We start from the raw sequence: 23,205 nt of genomic DNA on the forward strand, positions 1-23,205 counted from the left end.
AACTATTACTAGATTATAAACAGGATAAAAAAAACTTAATGAGGAGAAAAAACTAATTCAAGATTGTGGGGTTATTAAAAATATTTATTTATTTATTTAGTTTTTGGCTGCATTGGGGTCTTAGTTGTGGCACACAGTATCTTTTTTATTACGGTGCTCAGGCTCCAGAGAGCACGGGCTCATTAGTTGTGGCAGGCACGTGGGCTGCAGAGCACGTGGGTTCGGTAGTTGTGGTGTATGGGCTCTCTAGCTGTGGCGCCCGGGCTCAGTTGCCCCACGGCATGTGGGATCTCAGTTCCCCGACCAGGGATCGAACTGGCGTTCTCTGTATTGCAAGACAGATTCTTAACCACTGGACCACCAGGGAAGTCCCCTGGTTCGAGTTTTGATTATAAATTTTTTTGAAAAGTTAGGGGGTGGACTTCCCTGGTGGCACAGTGGTTGGGAATCCTCCTGCCAATGCAGGGGACACGCATTCGAGCCCTGGTCCCAGAGGATCCCATGTGCTACGGAGCAACTAAGCCCGTGCGCCACAACTACTGAGCCTGAATGCCACAACTACTGAAGCCCATACACTTAGAGCCCATGCTCCGCAACAAGAGAAGCCACCGCAATGAGAAGCCCGCACACCACAACGAAAACGCAATGCAGCCAAAAATAAATAAGTAAATTAATTAATTTTTTAAAAAAAGGAAGGGGGCTGTTCCTGTTTTATCAGATTGGAAGTGGAGACTGATAACTGAATGAAGAATTCGGATGTACTGCAATCTTACGGGTTTTATGTCTTTTCAAAGCTATGGCTACCAAACACTCTAATCACATGGGTTTCAAAACATGATTGAAACTTTACACTCCTCCTGGCCTACCAGTGAAGACAAGGGAACCAAAGGTGAAGTAAAAAAAATCTACAGTCATCCGGCCAAAACCAAGTTAACTTAATTTCCCTTCAAGTAAGCAAAACTAACCAGATCTTGAGATAATGGGGAAGGAGCAAGAATCAAGCATATGGACGTTGCTCCAGCAATTCTCTCCTCTCCCCTCTTTCTGCCTGATCATTCCCACCAGCACAGAAACACACTGATATTTCTCTCCTCTAACACTCCTCCTGTGCCAGCTAGGGTCCTACTTCTTTGTACTCCTCACTGCCTCCAATCCCTCTCCTCCCATTCTCTCTCCAGCCCACTCCAACTTGGCTTTGGCCCCCTCCACTCCACCGAAACCTTATCTTCAGTGTGACCAATGGTCTCTACTTGGCTAAATGCAGTGGTGGATTCCTGGTCCTTATCTTAACTGCTCAGTAGCATTTGACACAGTTCATCTCTCCCTCATCTTCTCTGATACACTGTCTTACTTGGCTTCCAGTGGTCACTCTTTTCCTCTTTTACTGGTTCTTTCCTGACCATTTGACTTCTTAATGTGTTGGCACCTCAAGGTTCAGTCCTTGACCCCCTTCTCTATCTGCATTCACTCCCTCAGCGATTTCATCCAGTCTCATGGCTTTAAATACCATCTACATGCCAACCCTTCCCTCCCAGCGGTACATTTCCAACCCCACTCTTTCCCAAAATTCTAGAATCACAAATCCCAACGTTTCCACTTGGATTTCCGTCAGGTGCCTCACACGCAACATGTTCAAAACTAGACCCTCATCTTCTCTCCTCTGCCTTCATCTCCTGTGGCTCTCCTCCCCTTGCTTGCTCCACTCCACCCATGTCACAGCCTCCTTGCTGTTCCTCAACAAGCCAGGACTACTGCCACCTCAGGGCCTGTGTTCTGGCTGTTCGCTCGGCCCAGACATCCTCTCCTCAGATATCTTACCATAATCTCCAATCCTGGGCACTCCACCCACCATCCTTACTGCACTCAACTTTTATTTCCCATAGCGTTCACTACTTTCCAACATATGACATAATATAATTATGTTGATGTTTACTGTCTGCCGCACCCCCACCATGATGTAAGTTCCATAATAGCAGAGATCCTTGTTTTACTGACTCATATATCTCCAAGGCCTTAGCAGTACCTGATACAGGAGGTCTCAAAAAACCTTTGTTAAATGAATGGATGGGCTCTGACGCTACAAATGTAAGTGGTAACCTCCAGATTCACACATGGGGCATAAAAGTAGTCCTAGAAAACCATCACTTCCCTTCTTCCATGAATACACCTCATACCCCTCCAGCCTTGGTTAGTACGGAATTATTGGGGCAGCAAAGGAGCTCTCCCGTTAGCCCCCTGCTGCTGCTGCTGCTTGCGGCACTGAGCAATTGCCGGCTAGTGATTTTTATGCAGAGTGTTTGTTAGTAATCATCTAGTCATATTAATAACACCTTCTTTAAAAGATCTGAAAACATGCCTTAAACCTAGTTATAGATTGTTGCAATTTTAATATTCAAACAGGATATTATGCCTCTGTCAGACACAGTTATTCCTTAAGAGCATTCAAGCCAGCAAGACTTTCCCCCAGGAATATATCAAAGATGATTCTAAATATCTAGCTATTCCAAAGTAATCTTGCAGCAGCACACCTAGTCTGCACCCACTCTCCTCAGTCTAGAAGGACGGGAGTTGTTTTTCTCTGCAAGGCTGTGTCTCCTCTAGGATCAGGACCTTGCCCCATCATTCACCCCCTCTCTCCTCTGTTCCAACCTCTCTCTCTAATAGTCCCTTTCCTACCACCTTTTAACATTGTTCAAGTTTACCAGAATCTTTTCTCTAAATCCATCCCTCAACCCTGAGATCTCCATGAGTGAGCAGGGTACAGTGTCACAGTCACTGGAACTGTGAGGACTATAGTCTGGTTGGAGTAGGTCAAAGAGTGAAGGCCAATGAAACTGCTCAGGCAGAGTGAAACAAGGACTCCCTCGCTCTGAAAAGGACAAACCTTATGTGTGTCTAAGAATGTGGCATTAATGATCACTCTCTGCCATCTTGTCACCTGGCCCCTATGACACCCGTCTCTCTGGGCTCTTCCCCCACCTCCAACTGTTCCTTCTCTGTCTTCTTTGTTGGCATCTCTATCTCTAAAGATAATGGTGGCTCCCAATGTTCCACCCTTAGTTCTCTTCCCATTCTTCATGCTCTGCCAAGAAAATTTCATCCTCTTTCCTCGTTTTTAACTACCACTACGTTGAACTCTACATTTCTAACTCTACTCTCTTGCTCTGAGCTCATGACCCCAAAATACATCTCCCCACTAATGAGACACTAGTCTCTCAAATTCAGCATCTCCAAACCTGACCAACGTCTGTTTAGCAAATCTTGTTCCTTCTCTGGTATGCCGTATCTCAGGCAATGACTACATCACCCACTGGATTACTTAAGCAAGAAATCTTGGAGTCATCTTCCATTATTCTACCTGCTGAAGTCTCTCCTATCAACCCCAACTACTTCATGCTGATTGTTATTGTGTTAATTCAGATCCTTATCTTTTGCCAAGACCAGTGTTTCTCAAGGGAGGTGCTACTGGCTTAACAGACAAGAGAATTCTTTTCGGCACAATTATCCCACTTAGAACAGATAACCTAAGAGCCTCCTTTCACGAACTGGGGGGTCCCACTCCAGCACCAGGCTTAAAGTACTGAACATGGCTCCAGACACCCATCTCCAATATAGCCCTTTTAGTTCCCTTTAATGTGTAGGGACCAAATCTCCACCCACCACTGCCTGCTTATGGATGCAGAAACTAGAAGGCCTCTGTCTGACCCACTATTCCGTTTATGGTCCATGAAGATAAGATGCGGTTTCCCTCTAGGCCTGGGAATGTCTTGTTTTTCTTTTCTTTTCTCTCTTTTTTTTTTTTTTTTGGCGGTACGTGGGCCTCTCACTGTTGTGGCCTCTCCCGTTGCGGAGCACAGGCTCCGGACGCGCAGGCTCAGCAGCCATGCCTCACGGGCCCAGCCGCTCCGCGGCATGTGGGATCTTCCCAGACCAGGGCTCGAACCCGTGTCCCCTGCATCAGCAGGCAGACTCTCAACCACTGCGCCACCAGGGAAGCCCTCTTTTTTTTTTTAATCTCTCCTCTTCCTGGGCTTGGAACAGAGTTGGTATAGGCCCAATATCCCTTAACTCCAAAATCCAAAAAACTCTGAAACCTGAAAGTTTTTAAAAGTTTGCTACAAGCTCATCTAATGACAAAATAATCCCTGAACTGATATGAGGCAATTTATAGTCATCATTTATCTTCCTTAGAATGAATATTCATATGATTCTTTAAGAAGTTTGAATGTGTAAAATTGTAGGGTAATGTCCCAGACTCACTGCACATATATCAAGTACATGGAATAACCTTTTAGAAAGCCCCCAAACCTGAATTCTAAAACAAATACAGCCCCAAAGATTTCAGATAAGGATTGTGATCTGCATTACAAAGCACAAAGTCACCACATCATCTTATCCAGAAGTCTGTCTCTGTCTCTTAAAACTGACTTTTCTAAATAGAAATTTAAAATACTTTAAACATAAAACATTTTCAATGAATATTTAAAAATCTTCCATATATAAAGTTAACTTTAGAAAAGAAAGTATAGACCACTATCTTTTAAAATAGGTTAAATTCAGGCCTACCCAGAAACAGGAATACAGAAAACTACTTCTTGGGATCCCTTCCAGTCTTAAGATGTTTTGTTTAGACAGAGCTCTAGGGATTACAACATACAGTGTGGACAGTAGGATCACCTTCCCTTTTCCAGAGGCCCAGCCAGTCCTGTGTAATATGTGCTTAGGCACTTCTCACAACATCGATACACACCATCTCAAAAAGAAAAGCACCACTGCAAGCGCCACAGTGCTCCCCTAGTTTTTCTACTACTCTAGCAACTTACATTTCACAACCAAGATTAAGGGCTGATGTTGTTGCTGCTGTATAGGAAAAGGAAACTAAATGATTTTACTTTAAAGGTTGGTAGCTATCTATGTCCATCTGGAGCTAAAATTTTAAACAGATGTCTAATGGGAAACCAAATATGGAAAATGATACAGTTATCTATTAAGGCAATGAGATACAGCAAATAAGATATGCAGATATGGAACATAAGCCTATAAAACTTTAAAGGATGTTTTTTCAAAAGAAAGAACATCTATGTTCTCATTTATTTGAAACCCACAGATTCTTCATACCCTTGTATAGATCTTTTTTTTTTTTTTTTTTTTTTGGCCATGCTGCATGGCATGTGGGATCTTAGTTCCCCGACCAGGGATCAAACCCGCACCCACTGCAGTGGAAGTGCAGAGCCTTAACCACTAACTAGACTGCCAGGGAAGTCCCTAGATCTTTTTTTTTTTTCCTTTAATGGCACATTGCTTTGAAAAACAGTCTGGCAGGTCCTCAAGAGGTTAGACACAGTTACTATATGACCCAGCAATTCCATTCCTAGGTATGGAATTTCTCTTTCTGCCAAGAGAAACGAAAACAAATGTCCACCCAAAAACTTGTACACAATGTTCACAGCAGTATTACTCATAACAGCCCCAAAGTGAAAACAACCTAAATGTCCATCAACTGATGAATGGATAAATAAAATGTGGTATACAATGGAATAAAAAGGAATTAAGTGTTGACACATGCTACAACAAGCATGAACCTTGAAAACATGGTGCTAAATAAAAGAAGCTAGTCACAAAAGGCCACATATTTTATGATTCCATTTATCAGAAATATTCAGAATAGGCAAATTTACAGAGAAAGAAAGTAGATTAATGGTTGCCTAGGATTTGCCTGGGGTTTGGGGGGAAATGAGTGACTACTAATGAGTGCAGGGTTATTTTTAGAGCGATGAAAATGTTCTAACATTAATTGTGGTGACAGTTAAAAAACTGTGAATATACTAAAAACCACTGAAATTATGTGCTTTAAATGAGTAAACTGTATACTATGAAAATTATTTTAAAAACTGGCAAACAAGCCATATAACTAAAGCAAAAAGTCAATTGGGGGGCTGGGGGGACCTTCAAGATGGTGGAGGAGTAAGATGTGGAGATCACCTTCCTCTCCACAAATATATCAGAAATACAACTACATGTGGAACACTTCCTATAGAACACCTACTGAACACTGGCAGAAGACCTCAGACTTCCCAAAAGAATCGTGTGGCTGACAGGGTCTTGGTGCTCTGGCCGGGTGTCAGGCCTGTGACTCTGAGGTGGGAGAGCTGAGTTCAAGACACTGATCCACCAGAGACCTGCTGGCTCCATGTAATATCAAACGGTGAAAGCTCTCCCAGAGATCTCCATCTCAATACTAAGACCCAGCTCCACTCAACGACCAGCAAGCTACAGTACTGGACATCCTATGCCAAACAACTAACAAGACAGGAACACAACCCCACCCATTAGCAGAGAGGCTGCCTAAAATCATAATAAGGTCACAGACATCCCAAAACACACCACTGGACGTGGTCTTGCCCACCAGAAAGACAAGATCCAGCCTCTTCCACCAGAACACAGGCACTAGTCCACTCCACCAGGAACCCTACAGAGCCCACTGAACCAACCTTAGCCACTGAGGGCAGACATCAAAACAGCGGGAACTATGAACTTGCAGCCTGTGAAAAGCAGACCCCAGACACAGTAAGTTAAGCAAAATGAGAAGACAGAGAAAACACACAGCAGATGAAGGAGCAAGGTAAAAACCCACCAGACCAAACAAAGAGGAAATAGGCACTCTACCTGAAAAAGAATTCAGAGTAATGATAGTAAAGACAATCCAAAATCTTGGAAACAGAATGGAGAAAATACAAGAAACGTTTAACAAGGATCCAGAAGAACTAAACAGCAAACAAACAATGATGAACAACACAATGAATGAAATTAAAAATTCGCTAGAAAGAATCAATAGCAGAATAACTGAGGCAGAAGAATGGATAAGTGATCTGGAAGATAAAATAGTGGAAATAACTACTGCAGAGCAGAATAAAGAAAAAAGAATGAAAAGAATTGAGGACAGTCTAGAGACCTCTGGGACAACATTAAATGCACCAAAATTTGCACTATAGGGGTCCCAGAAGAAGAGGAGAAAAAGAAAGGGACTGAGAAAATATTTGAAGAGATTATAGTTGAAAAGTTCTCTGATATGGGAAAGGAAAGAATCAATGAAGTCCAGCAAGCACAGAGAGTCCCATACAGGATAGATCCAAGGAGAAAAATGCCAAGACACATATTAATCAAACTATCAAAAATTAAACACAAAGAAAAAATATTAAAAGCAGCAAGGGAAACACAACAAATAACATACAAGGGAATCCCCATAAGGTTAACAGCTGATCTTTCAGCAGAAACTCTGCAAGCCAGAAGGGAGTAGCAGGACATACTTAAAGTGATGAAAGGGAATAACCTACAACCAAGATTACTCTACCCAGCAAGGATCTCATTCAGATTTGATGAAGAAATTAAAACCTTTACAGATGAGGAAAAGCTAGGAGAATTCAGCAGCACCAAACCAGCTTTACAACAAATGCTAAAGGAACCTCCCTAGGCAGGAAACACAAGGAAAAGACCTACAATGACAAACCCAAAACAATTTAAAAAATGGTAATAGGAACATACATCTCGATAATTACCTTAAATGTAAATGGATTAAATGCTCCAACCAAAAGACACAGACTGGCTGAATGGATACAAAAACAAGACCCATCTCTGTAAGAGACCCACTTCAGACCTAGGGACACATACAGAATGAAAGTGAGGGGATGGAAAAAGATATTCCATGCAAATGGAAATCAAAAGAAAGCTGGAGTAGCAATCCTCATATCAGAGAAAACAAACTTTAAAATAAAGACTATAACAAGAGACAAAGAAGGACACTACATAATGACCAAGGGATCAATCCAAGAAGAAGATATAACAATTGTAAATATTTATGCACCCAACATAGGAGCACCTCAATACATAAGAAAAATGCTAACAGCCATAAAAGGGGAAATCGACAGTAACACAAAAATAGTAGGGGACTTTAGCACCCCACTTTCACCAATGGACAGATCATTCAAAATGAAAATAAATAAGGAAGCACAAGCCTTGAATGACACATTAAACAAGATGGACTTAATTGATATTTATAGGACATTCCATCCAAAAACAACAGAATACACTTTCTTCTCAAGTGCTCATGGAACATTCTGCAGGATAGATCATATCTTGGATCACAAACCAAGCCTTGGTAAATTTAAGAAAATTGAAATCGTATCATGTATCTTTTCTGACCACAACGCTACCACACTAGATACCAATTATAGGAAAAAATCTGTAAAAAATACAAACATACGGAGGCTAAACAATACGCTACTAAATAACCAAGAGATCACTGAGGAAATCAAAGAGGAAGTCAAAAAATACCCAGAAACAAATGACAATGAAAACACGACAATCCAAATCCTATGGGATGCAGCAAAAGCAGTTCTAAGAGGGAAGTTTATAGCAATACAATCCTACCTCAAGAAACAAGAACATCTCTAGGGAGGGTGGGAGGGAGGGAGATGCAAGAGGGGAGAGATATGGGAACATATATATATGTATAACTGATTCACTTTGTTATAAAGCAGAAACTAACACACCATTGTAAAGCAATTATACCCCAATAAAGATGTTAAAAAATAAAAATAAAAAAGTTAAAAGTATATCACTACACAATAAACAGACATTGAAAAGATTAAAAAAAAAAGAAACAAGAACATCTCAGATAAACAACCTAACTTACACCTAAAGCAATCATAGAAAGAAGAACAAAAAAAACCAAAGTTAGCAGAAGGAAGAAATCATAAAGATCAGAACAGAAATAAGTGAAATAGAAACAAAGAAAACAATAACAAAGATCAATAAAACTAAAAGCTGGTTCTTTGAGAAGATAAACAAAATGGATAAACCATTAGCCAGACTCATCAAGAAAAAAGAGAGAAGACTCAAATCAACAGAATTAGAAATGAAAAAGGAGAAGTAACAACTGACACTGCAGAAATATAAAGGATCATGAGAGATTACTACAAGCAACTATATGCCAATAAAATGGACAACCTGGAAGAAATGGATAAATTCTTAGAAAAGCACAACCTCCTGAGACTGAACCAGAAAGAAACAGAAAATATAAACAGACCAATCACAAGCACTGAAATTGAGACTGTGATTAAAAATCTTCCAACAAACAAAAGTCCAGGACCAGATGGCTTAACAGGCGAATTCTATCAAACATTTACAGAAGAGCTAACACCGATCCTTCTCAAACTCTTCCAAAATACAGCAGAGGGAGGAACACTCCCAAACTCATTCTACAAGGCCACCATCACCCTGATACCAAAACCAGACAAAGATGTCACAAAGAAAGAAAACTACAGGCCAATATCACTGATGAAAACAGATGCAAAAATCCTCAACAAAACACTAGCAACAGAATCCAACAGCACATTAAAAGGATCATACACCGTGATCAAGTGAGGTTTATCCCAGGAATGCAAGGATTCTTCAATATATGCAAATCAATTTGATACACCATATTAACAAACTGAAGGAGAAACCATATGATAATCTCAATAGATGCAGAAAAAGCTTTTGACAAAATTCAATACACATTTATGATAAAAAAAAAAACTTCCAGAAAGTAGGCATAGAGGGAACCTACCTCAACATAATAAAGGCCATATATGACAAGCCCACAGCGAACATCGTTCTCAATGGTGAAAACTGAAACCATTTCCACTAAGATCAGAAACAAGACAAGGTTGTCCACTCTCACCACTATTATTCAATATAGTTTTGGAAGTTTTAGCCACAGCAATCAGAGAAGAAAAAGAAATAAAAGGAATCCAAATCAGAAAAGAAGAAGTAAAGCTGTCACTGTTTGCAGATGACATGATACTATACACAGAGAATCCTAAAGTTGCTACCAGAAAACTACTAGAAGTAATCAATGAATTTGGTAAAGTAGCAGGATACAAAATTAATGCACAGAAATCTCTTGCATTCCTATACACTAATGATGAAAAATCTTAAGAGAAATTAAGGAAACACTCCCATTTACCACTGCAACAAAAAGAATAAAATACCTAGGAATAAACCTACCTACAGAGACAAAAGACCTGTATGCAGAAAACTATAAGACACTGATGAAAGAAATTAAAGATGATACAAACAGATGGAGAGATATACCATGTTCTTGGATTGGAAGAATCAATATTGTGAAAATGACTATATTACCCAAAGCAATCTACAATTCAATTCAATCCCTATCAAATTACCAATGGCATTTTTTATAGAACTAGAACAAAAAAATCTTAAAATTTGTATGGAGACACAAAAGACCCTGAATAGCCAAAGCAGTCTTGAGAGAGAAAAACAGAGCTGGAGGTACAGATTCCCTGACTTCAGGCTATACTACAAAGCTACAGTAATCAAGACAATATGGTACTGGCACAAAAACAGAAATACAGATAAATGCAACAGGAAAGAAAGTCCAGAGACAAACCCATGCACCTATGGTCAACTAATCTATGACAAAGGAGGCAATGATATACAATGGAGAAAAGACAGTCTCTTCAATAAGTGGTGCTGGGAAAACTGGACAGCTACATGTAAAAGAATGAAATTAGAACACTCCCTAATACCATACACAAAAATAAACTCAAAATGGATTAGAGACCTAAATGTAAGACCGGACACTATAAAACTCTTAGAGGAAAACATAGGAAGAACACTCTTTGACATAAATCACAGCAAGATCTTTTCTGATCCACCTCCTAGAGTAATGGAAATAAAAACAAAAATAAACAAATGGGACCTAATGAAACTTAAAAGCTTTTGCCAAGCAAAGGAAACTACAAACAAAATAAAGACAACCCTCAGAATGGGAGAAAATATTTGCAAACAAATCAATGGACAAAGGATTAATCTCCAAAATATATAAACAGTTCATGCAGCTCAATATTAAAAAAACAAACAACCCAATCCAAAAATGGGCAGAAGACCTAAATAGACATTTCTCCAAAGAAGACACACAGATGGCCAAGAAGCACATGAAAAGATTCTCAACATCACTAATTATTAGAGAAATGCAAATCAAAACTACAATGAGGTATCACCTCACACCAGTTAGAATGGGCATCATCAGAAAATCTACAAACAATAAATGCTGGAGAGGGTGTGGAGAAAAGGGAACCCTCTTGCACTGTTGGTGGGAATGTAAATTGATACAGCCACTCTGGAGAACAGTATGGAGGTTCCTTAAGAAACTAAAAATAGAATTACCATATCATCCAGCAATCCCACTACTGGGCATATACCCAAAGAAAACCATAATTTAAAAAGACACATGCACCCCAATGTTCACTGCAGAACTATTTACAATAGCCAGGTCACAGAAGCAACCTAAATGCCCATCGACAGATGAATCGATAAAGAAGATGTGGTACATATGTACAATGGAATATTACTCAGCCATAAAACGGAATGAAATTGGGTCATTTGTAGAGACATGGATGAATCTAGAGACTGTCATACAGAGCGAAGTAAGTCAGAAAGAGAAAAACAAATATCGTATAGTAAAGCATATATGTGGAACCTAGAAAAGTCGTACAAATGAACCGGTTTGCAGGGCAGAAATTGAGACACAGATGTAGAGAACAAACGTATGGACACCAAGGGGGGAAAGCAGCGGCGGGGTGGGGCTGGTGGTGTGATGAATTGGGAGATTGGGGTTGACATGTATACATTGATGTGTATAAAATTGATGACTAATAAGGACCTGCTGTATAAAAAAGTAAATAAAATTTAAAAAAAGAGTCATGTACCACAATGTTCATTGCAGCTCTATTTACAATAGCCAGGACATGGAAGCAACCTAAGTGTCCATTGACAGATGAATGGATAAAGAAGATGTGGCACATACATACAATGGACTATTACTCAGCCATAAAAAGAAACGAAACTGAGTTATTTGTAGTGAGGTGGATGGACTTAGAGTCTGTCATACAAAGTGAAGTCAGAAAGAGAAAAACAAATACTGTATGCTAACACATATATATGGAATCTAAAAACAAAAAAATTGTTCTCAAGAACCTAGGGGCAGGACAGAAATAAAGACACAGACGTACAGAATGGACTTGAGGACACGGGGAGGGGGAAGGGTAAGCTGGGACAAAGTGAGAGAGTGGCATGGACATATATACACTACCAAACATAAAATAGATAGCTAGTGGGAAGCAGCCGCATAGCACAGGGAGATCAGCTCGGTTATTGTGACCACCTAGGGGGGGTGGGATAGGGAGGGAGACGCAAGAGGGAAGAGATATGGGAACACATGTATATGTATAACTGATTCACTTAGTTATAAAGCAGAAACTAACACACCATTGTAAAGCAATTATACTCCAATAAAGATGTTAAAAAAAAATTACCATGCTTCTAAATGCACCTTTTAACTGGAGTTATACGGAAATTGAATTAAAGATACCAAAGATTTAAATTAATGTGTCAGAAAATAAGCAAACAGTTTGTGATTTTCAACATAGCTGTTCTTTCCCTTCCTCCTATTGTTCACTGTAAAGCTCCATTACCATAAAATAGGATTAAAGGAAAGGGAAAAAAGGCTTAAATGCAAATTTCTAAAATTCTATTCTCTTGAGAGAAAGGCATGCCAAACTATCACTAAAATGGGATCTGGAAATACTTTATCTATAATCACGGTTACCCTTAATTAGCAAGGGTCATTACATATTTCCAACTCTTAACTTTTAGTACCCTGGCAAATGCCATAGCTCAGACTGTTCAACTGTGCTGTAAAAATACTCAGCTATGTGGGGGCATATCTCATTTTCACCTGTATTTGAAGATAATCTCATTCACTTAAGAGTATCAAGAGAGAAAAGGAAAGATCTTCAGAATAAAGACATTTTAAAAGCTTTCATCATATTCACATTTTTGTGTCTTAAAATTCCATTAAATATTATTTCCTAAAGATTCCTCCCCCTCCACCCCTGCCATTTACACAATAGTCAGCTACTAATCTCAAATGTTACGGATTGGTGGCCACAAAGGGCATAAGAAAACCTCCCTGAAAAGTCCAGCTCCAGTTCTCCGATGAGGACAGCTCATTTCCCCAGGGTTGGGAGTACTAGATGTACAAACTGATGACTAGCAGGTGACCAAGGTGCTGGATAAGATGTTTCTTGCTCTAACTCTAACTGTCAGGGCCCCCAGGCTTAATGCTCAAACCAGCATGCTGCCCAAGGGGTGCTCGCCCTCAAGGCAAAGGCTGGTGACAAGAAGCCACACTGACCTTTCAATTTGTCAGCAGTCATCCAAAGGACACAAGTTTATTAGCTTAGCAAACTGACACAATTTTTTTAGTCTGGCTGTTCTTCACTAAAATAAAATGCAAACAAAACCTGCCAATACCTGTTTTTAATAGGCCCAATTGCCACCTAAGGTACTTGTCTCAGATCAGCAATAGTATTAGTATTCCATCTCTAGTACCAATTAAAGGAAATAAGAAGTACTCTAATCTCTTTTTGATACTTGCAACAAATAGAATATCAATGTCCTCCTAAGTTCATTTTAATGCTTGTTTCTTAAAATTAGATTGTCAAACTTCCAGCATAAAAATAACTATATTGTCACAGGCATACCCATTTTACCGTGCTTCGCAGATATTTTTTTTTCGTTTTTTTTTTTTTTTTTTAACAAATTAAAGGTTTGTGGCAACCTTACATCAAACAAGTCTATTGGCAGGATTTTCCAACAGCATTTGCTTAATTCATGTCTCTGTGCCACATTTTGTTAATTTTCACAATTTCAAACTTTCTCATCATTATTATATTTGTTATAGTGATCTGTGATCAGTGACCTTTGATGTTATTGCAAAAATATTGACTCACCGAAAACTGAGATGGTGGTTAGCATTTTTCTAGCAATGGTATTTTAAAATTAAGGTATGTACATTATTTTTTAGGCATAATGTCCTTGCACACTTAATAGACCACAGTATAAACATAACTTTTATATGCTTGAGAAACAAAAAGATTCATGTGAATCATGTTATTATGATATTTGCTTTATTGCAGTGGTCTGGAATTAAACCCACAATGTCTCTGAGGTATCTCTGTACTTATTTTTTTAAACAATTTAACCCTGTCCCCAAACTTTCTTTCTAACAACTCACCTTAGAAAAACACGTATTTGAGCTGTGGGGTAGTGGGAACTATGTTACCTGTTACCTGCTATTCAGGTAACAGGGAGGCAAGGTCAGCAGAGTGATACAGGACCAAACGGCCTGAGTCCAGGTGTGATTATCTCCTCTCCAAGCCTTCTTTCTTCACCTGTACAACATGGACTGTAACAGTGCCTACTTTATAGGATAGTCCAAAGGATTAAATATGATAATCCATTTAACCCTCAGGGCCTGTCTGGCACATCACACAGTGACCAGAATAGGCTAGGACTATGACAGAGTGATGACATCCCTAGATGCCACATCCCCACACTGACAGCAGGCATGATACAAATGCTTTCATGGGTTACTTCAGCCAGGCGGTGGCAGGCACAGTGTGGAGACAAACATTGGCCCTGGGCAATCTCATTATCTTGGCCCTAAGTCACTGTATTTGAAGGCTTGATTTCCTCTTGGAAAATGAAAAAGTCTTACAAGATCAGTGGTTTTTCTTTCTTCAAAAAAAAAAAAAGAAAAAAGAGTCCCTCCCATCAGGAAACCTGCACAAGCCTCTCAGATAGCCTCATCCACCAGAGGGCAGACAGAAGAAGCAAGAAGAACTACAATCCTGCAGCCTGTGGAACAAAAACCACATTCACAGAAAGACAGACAAGATGAAAAGGCAGAGGGCTATATACCAGATGAAGGAAAAAGATAAAACCCCAGAAAAACAACTAAATGAAGTGGAGATAGGCAACCTTCCAGAAAAAAGAATTCAAAATAATGATAGTGAAGATGATAGAGGACCTCGGAAAAAGAATGGAGGCAAAGATCGAGAAGATGCAAGAGATGTTTAACAAAGACCTAAAAGAATTAAAGAACAAACAAACAGAGATGAACAATACAATATCTGAAATGAAAACTACACTAGAAGGAGTCAATAGCAGAATAACTGAGGCAGAAGAACGGATAAGTGACCTGCAAGACAGAATGGTGGAATTCACTGCTGCGGAACAGAATAAAGAAAAAAGAATGAAAAGAACTGAAGACAGCCTAAGAGACCTCTGGGACAACATTAAACGCAACAACATTCGCATTATAGGGGTCCCAGGAGAAGAGACAGAGAAAGGACCCGAGAAAATATTTGAAGAGATTATAGTCGAAAACTTCCCTAACATGGGAAAGGAAATAGCCACCCAAGTCCAGGAAGTGCAGAGAGTTCCATACAGGATAAACCCAAGGAGAAACCCGCCGAGACACATAGTAATCAAACTGGCAAAAATTAACGACAAAGAAAAATTATTGAAAGCAGCAAGGGGAAAACGACACATAACATACAAGGGAACTCCCATAAGGTTAACAGCTGATTTCTCAGCAGAAACTCTGCAAGCCAGAAGGGAGTGGCATGATATACTTAAAGTGATGAAAGGGAAGAACCTACAACCAAGATTACTCTACCCAGCAAGGATCTCATTCAGATTCAATGGAGAAATCAAAAGCTTTACAGACAAGCAAAAGCTAAAAGAATTCAGCACCACCAAACCAGCTCTACAAGTGCTAAAGGAACTTCTCTAAGTGGGAAGCAGAAGAGAAGAAAAGGACCTACAAAAACAAACCCAAAACAATTAAGAAAATGGTCATAGGAACATTCATATCGATAATTACCTTAAACGTGAATGGATTAAATGCTCCAACCAAAAGACATAGACTGGCTGAATGGATACAAAAACAAGACCCATCTATATGCTGTCTACAAGAGACCCACTTCAGACCTAGGGACACATACAGACTGAAAGTGAGGGGATGGAAAAAGATATTCCATGCAAATGGAAATCAAAAGAAAGCTGGAGTAGCAGTACTCATATCAGATAAAATAGACTTTAAAATAAAGAATGTTACAAGAGACAAGGAAGGACACTACATAATGATCAAGGGATCAATCCAAGAAGATATAACAATTATAAATATATATGCACCCAACATAGGAGCACCTCAATACATAAGGCAACTTCTAACAGCTATAAAAGAGGAAATCGACAGTAACACAATAATAATGGGGTACTTTAACACCTCACTTACACCAATGGACAGATCATCCAAACAGAAAATTAATATGGAAACACAAGCTTTAAATGACACAACAGACCAGACAGATTTAATTGATATTTATAGAACCTTCCATCCAAAAACAGCAGATTACACTTTCTTCTCAACTGCACACAGAACATCCTCCAGGATAGATCACATCTTGGGTCACAAATCAAGCCACGGTAAATTCAAGAGAACTAAAATCATATCAAGCATCTTTTCTGACCACAACGCTATGAGATTAGAAACGAATTACAGGGAAAAAAACATAAAAAACACCAACACATGGAGGCTAAACAATACGTTACTAAATAACCAAGAGATCACTGAAGAAATCAAAGAGGAAATCAAAAAATACCTAGAGACAAATGACAATGAAAACACAACGATCCAAAACCTATGGGATGCAGCAAAAGCAGTTCTAAGAGGGAGGTTTAGAGCTATACAAGCCTACCTCAAGAAACAAGAAGAATCTCAAATAAACAATCTAACCTTACACCTAAAGGAACTAGAGAAAGAAGAACAAACAAAACCAAAAGTTAGCAGAAGGAAAGAAATCATAAAGAACAGAGCAGAAATAAGTGAAATAGAAATAAAACAATAGCAAAGATCAATAAAACTAAAAGCTGGTTCTTTGAGAAGATAAACAAAATGGATAAACCATTAGCCAGACTCATCAAGAAAAAGAGGGAGAGCACTCAAATCAATAAAATGAGAAATGAAAAAAAAACTACAAGAGAAATATAGCCTGAGAGAAATTTCAAGAAATATAGATAAAAGATATAATAAAAGTTAAATCTCACCTTGACTTCCCCTACCCCAAACCAGTTTTTGAACTGTGCTGTGCAGTCTTAGGGATCCCTAGAAACAGAAGGTGGCTTCCAGCAGAAGCCAAGTAGGCAGGGCCCCAAGGAACCCCTCTTCTCCTATCACTACCTCAACAAAAGCAGCTCTGGCTTCTATGCATTTTATATACTGGATTTCACAGATTTTAAAACAAAGGTTCCACTACCAAAGTGAGACTTAAAAACCACAGGATTAAATTACTCTAAAGATATTATCCAGCTCTAAAACTCTATGATTCTGGTCTATTAAACCAAATCCCCATAGTTGCCATTACATCTATATCAAGTTTCCATAAAATTTCCTGAGACTTTACCTTACCTCTAGCTCAAGATCCTGAGGTTCCATTTCAGAAAGTGATAGCACAGCAATTTTGGTAACTTTACAGACCTCATGGTCTCCTGGAAGTTTGCCCACCAAAGCTTTCTGCCGAATTAAAATAAGCCACCATGGTAGATCTGAAAGAGAAAAGTCATATTTAATGTCTGGCTTCTATAAAGTGGTACTGTCCCGGCAAGCTGAAGGTGAATAATCAAACACAGTGTGCAAAAGATACAACCCTTTAAAGCAGCGGTCCCCAACCTTTTAGGCACCAGGGACCGGTTTCGTGGAAGACAATTTTTCCACGGCCGAGGCGGGTTGGGGTGTGGTTCAGGTGGTAATGTGAGCGGTGGGGGGGATGGTTCAGGTAGCAACGCGAGCAATGGTTCAAGCAGTAATGCAAGCGATGGGGAGCGGCAGATGAAGCTTTACCTGCTCCCCCCTCCTCCCCGCCCCGCTCACCCTGTTGTGTGGCCCGGTTCCTAACAGGCCGTGGACTGGTACCTTTTAGAGCACAACAAAGATACAAAAATGACCCTTAAATGTATGAAAAGATTTTCAATGGAGATGTAAATTAAAATGTTGCAATACCATTCTCACCCATCAGCTTGGGGATAATAAAAAAGTATGACAGCACATTCGCTGGCCAGGCTGTGGAAACCAGGCACTCTCCTAGTGCTGGTGGGAATACAAATGCACACAACTTTTCTGGAGGGAAATTTTGTGATAACTAATAATAAAACATACACACTTACCTTTGAACCTAGCAATCCCACTCTTGTGAATTTACCTTGAAGACACACCTCAACAACACAAAAGTACACATACTCAAATCTATTCATTGCAGCAGTTTACAACTGTAAAATACTGGAAACAACTAGAATGCCCAGACATAGGAGAATGGCTGAATAAACTATGGCACATCTATGCAGTAGAGTACTATGCAGCTGTAAAAAAGCATTCTGTAAACTGCTAAGAAGTGATTCCTCGATACATTAAGGGGATAAACTGGATATTATTAATATACAATAAGGGTATTACATAATAAGATATAGTATTAAATTGAAGCACAAAAGAGTATCTAGAGTGTGCCACCCTTTCTGTAAGAAAGATGAGAAAATATGCACATATCTGCTCATTTGTACAAAAAAAAGAGGAAAGAGAAATTAGAAATTAATGAGATTGGTTACTGAACAAGGAGTAGGTGGAAATGACATGGAAGGAAGAGAAAACAGGAATGGGATAAAAGGGATCAGGGGGATGACATCTCTCCAAGTATACCCTTTCACGTAGTTCTGACTCTTAGAATCATGGTAATGTTTCACATCCCCTCAAAAACAAGTAGTTCAAATTAACCAGAATGTGAAGGGAACCCAAAACAAAATGCAAAGAGTAACCCAACTCTGTTACAAATGGAAAACGTAACCATAATGTAGGAGATAAGGAAGAAATAAACTAATCTAAATAACTTTGGAAAACAGTATTTTGCAAGGATAAAGACAAAAAGAACTGTATACAATATTGTACTCTGGTTAGTGAATTATTTTTCAGAAGAGTATGAGTTAGCAATTCCAAAACTACTTTATGTGTACACTAGGACTGAGCAAATAAGTAAATATATTGAAGAAAGTGGGGGAGGGGTGTAAAACAAATGAAAGAAGTATTTAATAATTACAAGAAAGAAAGGAAAGAAAACACTTAGAGGCCCAATAGTTATCTTTCCAATCCAAATTTCTACTTCTCACAAAAGATTTCTATTTAACTGAGAAATGGTCTATGAAAGACAGCATCCAAAAGCAATTTTTCATTTTATGAGACTCTACACCCTTTAAAAATACTACCTAATTAGTACCAAAAATAAAAATAATTGAAACAGTGTTTCAGGAATTTCTTACTATAGAAAAATAGCATGATGGATATATATTCCCCTTATGAAAAAATATTTTTAAAAGATATATAGTATTTTAATTTCCCCCATTTTTCCCCCAAATATTAGTCAACTCTCATTTGAGGGAAAGTGCTCTGGAGATGTGCTTAAAGCATTTCATAAATGCAAGAATTTGGAAACGTTTCATAGTTCTTTATAAAATAGGGTAGAAATCTACTTCAAAGTTTCAAGGCTTTTGCAGGTCATTTCATTAATATCATTAAACTTTAACCAAGGACCTACCATGTGCTGGGAAGTACGTCAGGCACAGATTAAGGTTACCAAGCACCTAACACACAATAAACCTAACACAAAATAAATAAAGCACATAATACATAATAAACTGTTGAATGCTAATACAGTCTGCTGAATAAAAAGAAATTCTTACCACAGGTCTCTTAACCTCACAGGAATAATTTCTATTTTACACTGAACAATTTAGTGTTGGCAGATGATCAGACAAGCCAACATTAGGAAGCCCTCTTCCCAGTTTATGCCTTCTTGCTTTCATATTAACATTAAGAATTGCGATTTTAAGAAATTACAGCAATGACAAAAACACAATGTGCACAATCAAATGTAATAAATGTCTTTCCAATAAGCCATCTAATGGTATAGTACCAAAAATATAAAAATACTAAATTTCAAACACAGAGGTTTTACCCCACACATAGACTCACTTGGGAAACGAAAGGCATGCTTTTTTCCACAAAAACATTGGTATTGTCAATACTGAAATTCAACTTACAAACTCAAATACATTTAAAAAGAAAATACGCATATTTTTAGAGTTTAGCTAGCTAAACTCATACACAGAAACTGAAAAACTGAGGTGCTTCTATAAAAAAAATTACAGACTTAAGTTCAATATGCCTGAGGGATTATAATGAATACTAAATCTGAGAAAATACCATGTAAATGATCTCAAACAAAAGAGAAAAAATTTTGTAAACAGTAGCTTTCCCTTTTCAGAGAAGCCTCAGTGTTCTGGACTTTGAGGTCAGAACTCAGACTCAAATTTTAGCTGCCTTATTTATTTGTCATGTACTTCAGCTTAATACTTAACTGCTCCAATTCTTGGTTTTCTCATCTGTAGAATGGGATAAAACCACCTATTTCAGAGAGTATCTATGAGGACTAAATAATTTTTATAATTCCTGTTATTATTACTAAAAGCTGATGTTTACCAGGTAGCAAAACATATGATAAACCTATGGTAAATAAAACAATGTGGTGCCAGTACAAGAATGGACAAATGAATACTAGAAAAGAACAGAGAAGACAGACGCAGACCCATGTAAATATGGGCATCTAGTAAATGATAATAAAGAGGGGGAAAGCATGGTGTGTCAATAATTAGTGTTGAAATACATACTGAAGTATCTGCAGAAAAACATCTGGAATCTGCTTTGAAATAATTTAGACGCTGGGAGTGTGGGGACCATGAATAAAAATGTCTTTTTGTAGTTGACTTCCAACCAGCTCTACAAATTGCACTGGGTTAAAATCTCATAAGTCTTTTAATATACAGTTTCCTGTCTTACTGTTTTCAGTCTTACACACTGATCAAAATGAAAAAACTAAGGGTAAGATAGATAAGGAAATCGATATTTACTAGTTATAGTCTAAGTAAGGTGGGATGATGAAAATGTCCTGGAATTAGATAGTGGTGATGGTTGTACAACCTTATGATGATACTAAACACCATTGAATTGTAATTTAAGAGTGAATTTTATGGTGTGTGAACTACGTCTCAATCATTTTTTAAAAAAAAAACTCCTTCTAAAGAACAAAAGAACTTGTTAGGAGTCTTATCTACCACAGCAGAGAGTAAAAAACTAAAAAGTGGGCTTCCCTGGTGGCGCAGTGATTAAGAATCCGCCTGCCAAGGCAGGGGACACGGGTTCGAGCCCTGGTCCGAGAACATTCTCACATGCCATGGAGCAACTGAGCCCATGCACCACAACTACTGAGCCTGCACTCTAGAGCCCGTGAGCCACAACTACTGAAGCCCACGCACCTAGAACCCGTGCTTTGCAACAAGAGAAGCCACCGCAATGAGAAGCCCGTGCGCCACAAGGAAGAGTAGCCCCCGCTCACCGCAACTAGAGAAAGCCTGCACTCAGCAATGAGGACCCAACACAGCCATAAATAAATAAATAAATGAAAAAAACTAAAAAGTGTATTTCCTGTCAAACACAGAGACACAGGTATTTGAAATAGTGTTCAAAGGAACATTAAAATCATAATGGAAAGAAAATGAAAAATTTGAATTGGACACTAAGATAGTTCTAGGCTGCCCCTAGAAAACAAAACAAAACAAACAAAAAACCTCATGAGAAATAGCAATATGTATTCCTGTAATTATTTTGCCTTAGGTGAAACAAAACACAATAATAAACACATAGAAGCCTGGAAGTTCGGCAAGAATGAGCATGTTAGTTACAGGGTTAAATGATCCAAATATATTTTCTCTAGTTTGTGCTTTAAGCCAAGAAAAATGTAAAAGTATTGATATATAGCATCACTACTGTTTAGCAATCCCAGTATCCAGTCACGCATAGTTTTGTAATAAAGTTTTTAAAAGCACAAATGCAGGTTACCGCATTAATTTATATCACCCACCAGCAGAAGAAACTTGGCTCAATTAAAGCTACCACACTGAACTCTGGATATGCGGTACAACCATGTGTCAAAGGTAATTTAGTCTAGCAAGGTCTTTCAGCATAAAGATATTTTTTCAACTTTTTAAACATTTTACAATGGGAAAAAAGGTCAATTTTGTAACCCTGACTCCTTCAGGAAAAGACAGACAGGAAAATCTGACTTCCCCAGCAAGATAATAAAACTGATTAGGAAGTGATTATCTTGAAAACCATGACCAGTTAGGGCAAACTAAAACAATAGTCCTGGAAAAGATTCAATTGCTTGCCCTATACAATAACTGACTCAGTTAAAAGAGGATAAGTAATGGCAGGATAAAGATTTTCATTTAAAAAAAAATTTTTTTTTTTCCTAAAATTGGATGAAACTCTTTTCTCCCTACTCGTGACCTCACCTCTAGGAAGTACTGCATCTTACATATTTCTCAACATGACTATCCATCCTACTGACATATAGAAAAGATAAGCATTTGATCCAACAATGAACGTCTAGCAATCCTTTTCATTTTTATTAATGTTAATTCGATAGGAAATAAAGGAATACATTCCATTTGTTTAAAAATGTAAACATTACATATACAATTAATGTTCCCTTTGACCATTGTTCCCCACTCCATGGCAATTCTTTAAATCTAATCCAAACCCCACCTTGTGAGTTCTCTCATATAAGGAGACTAGCAGAGACTAGGAGAGCAATTGGTTACCATTGTTGGCATTAGTCCTTTTAATCTTACTTGAGAGTTTAACAATGACCTTTTAAACATACATAATTTAGGGAATTTCCTGGTGGTCCAGTAGTTAGGACTCTGCGCTTCCATTACATGGGGCACTGGTTCGATGATCCCTGGTCGGGGAACTAAATTCCCACATTCTTTGAGAATGAGCCCCTAATAAGTATTTGGTGGGGTAATTTACCATTTTTTTTTTCTTCTGATGCAACACAGCTTTATCTAGTCTTTCCAAAGCATTCAATTTAGCCTTCATAGAAACAGGAAGTCTTTCTTTTTGTATCAATACTCATAGTTGATGGGCTTATTTAACTATGTAATTACAATATCGAGTAAAACAAGTATGAACAGGATTGGAAATAAACACAATCCACCAGAAGGGAGAGGGCTTCCTACCCAGTCTCCCCCGGCCTTCAGAGCATCCAATGCATCTACCAACAGACTCTGCAGAGGCAGTAAGGCATGTTGGTTAATCTGGCAAACAGGTTAAGTGAGATTCAACTAAAA

The 23,205-nt window shown here is 38.6% G+C and overlaps 1 protein-coding gene across 6 annotated transcripts in view; it reads right to left on the bottom strand.

Moving 5' to 3' along the window:
• The window catches only part of INPP5F (inositol polyphosphate-5-phosphatase F), a 98,722-nt gene that overhangs the window by 34,834 nt on the left and 40,683 nt on the right, over nt 1-23,205 (bottom strand). For all 6 annotated transcript variants that reach the window (XR_009522389.1, XM_060033955.1, XM_060033952.1 and 3 more), the window contains exon 3: nt 17,381-17,517. Coding sequence is in view for 5 of the 6 variants with exons in the window: in XM_060033952.1 (XP_059889935.1) it covers nt 17,381-17,517 (137 nt within the window). In the remaining variant the exon portion in view is untranslated. The remainder of the gene's footprint in view (nt 1-17,380; nt 17,518-23,205) is intronic.

The sequence above is a fragment of the Delphinus delphis genome, chromosome 16, assembly GCF_949987515.2.
Source record: "Delphinus delphis chromosome 16, mDelDel1.2, whole genome shotgun sequence".
Classification (NCBI taxonomy): domain Eukaryota; kingdom Metazoa; phylum Chordata; class Mammalia; order Artiodactyla; family Delphinidae; genus Delphinus; species Delphinus delphis.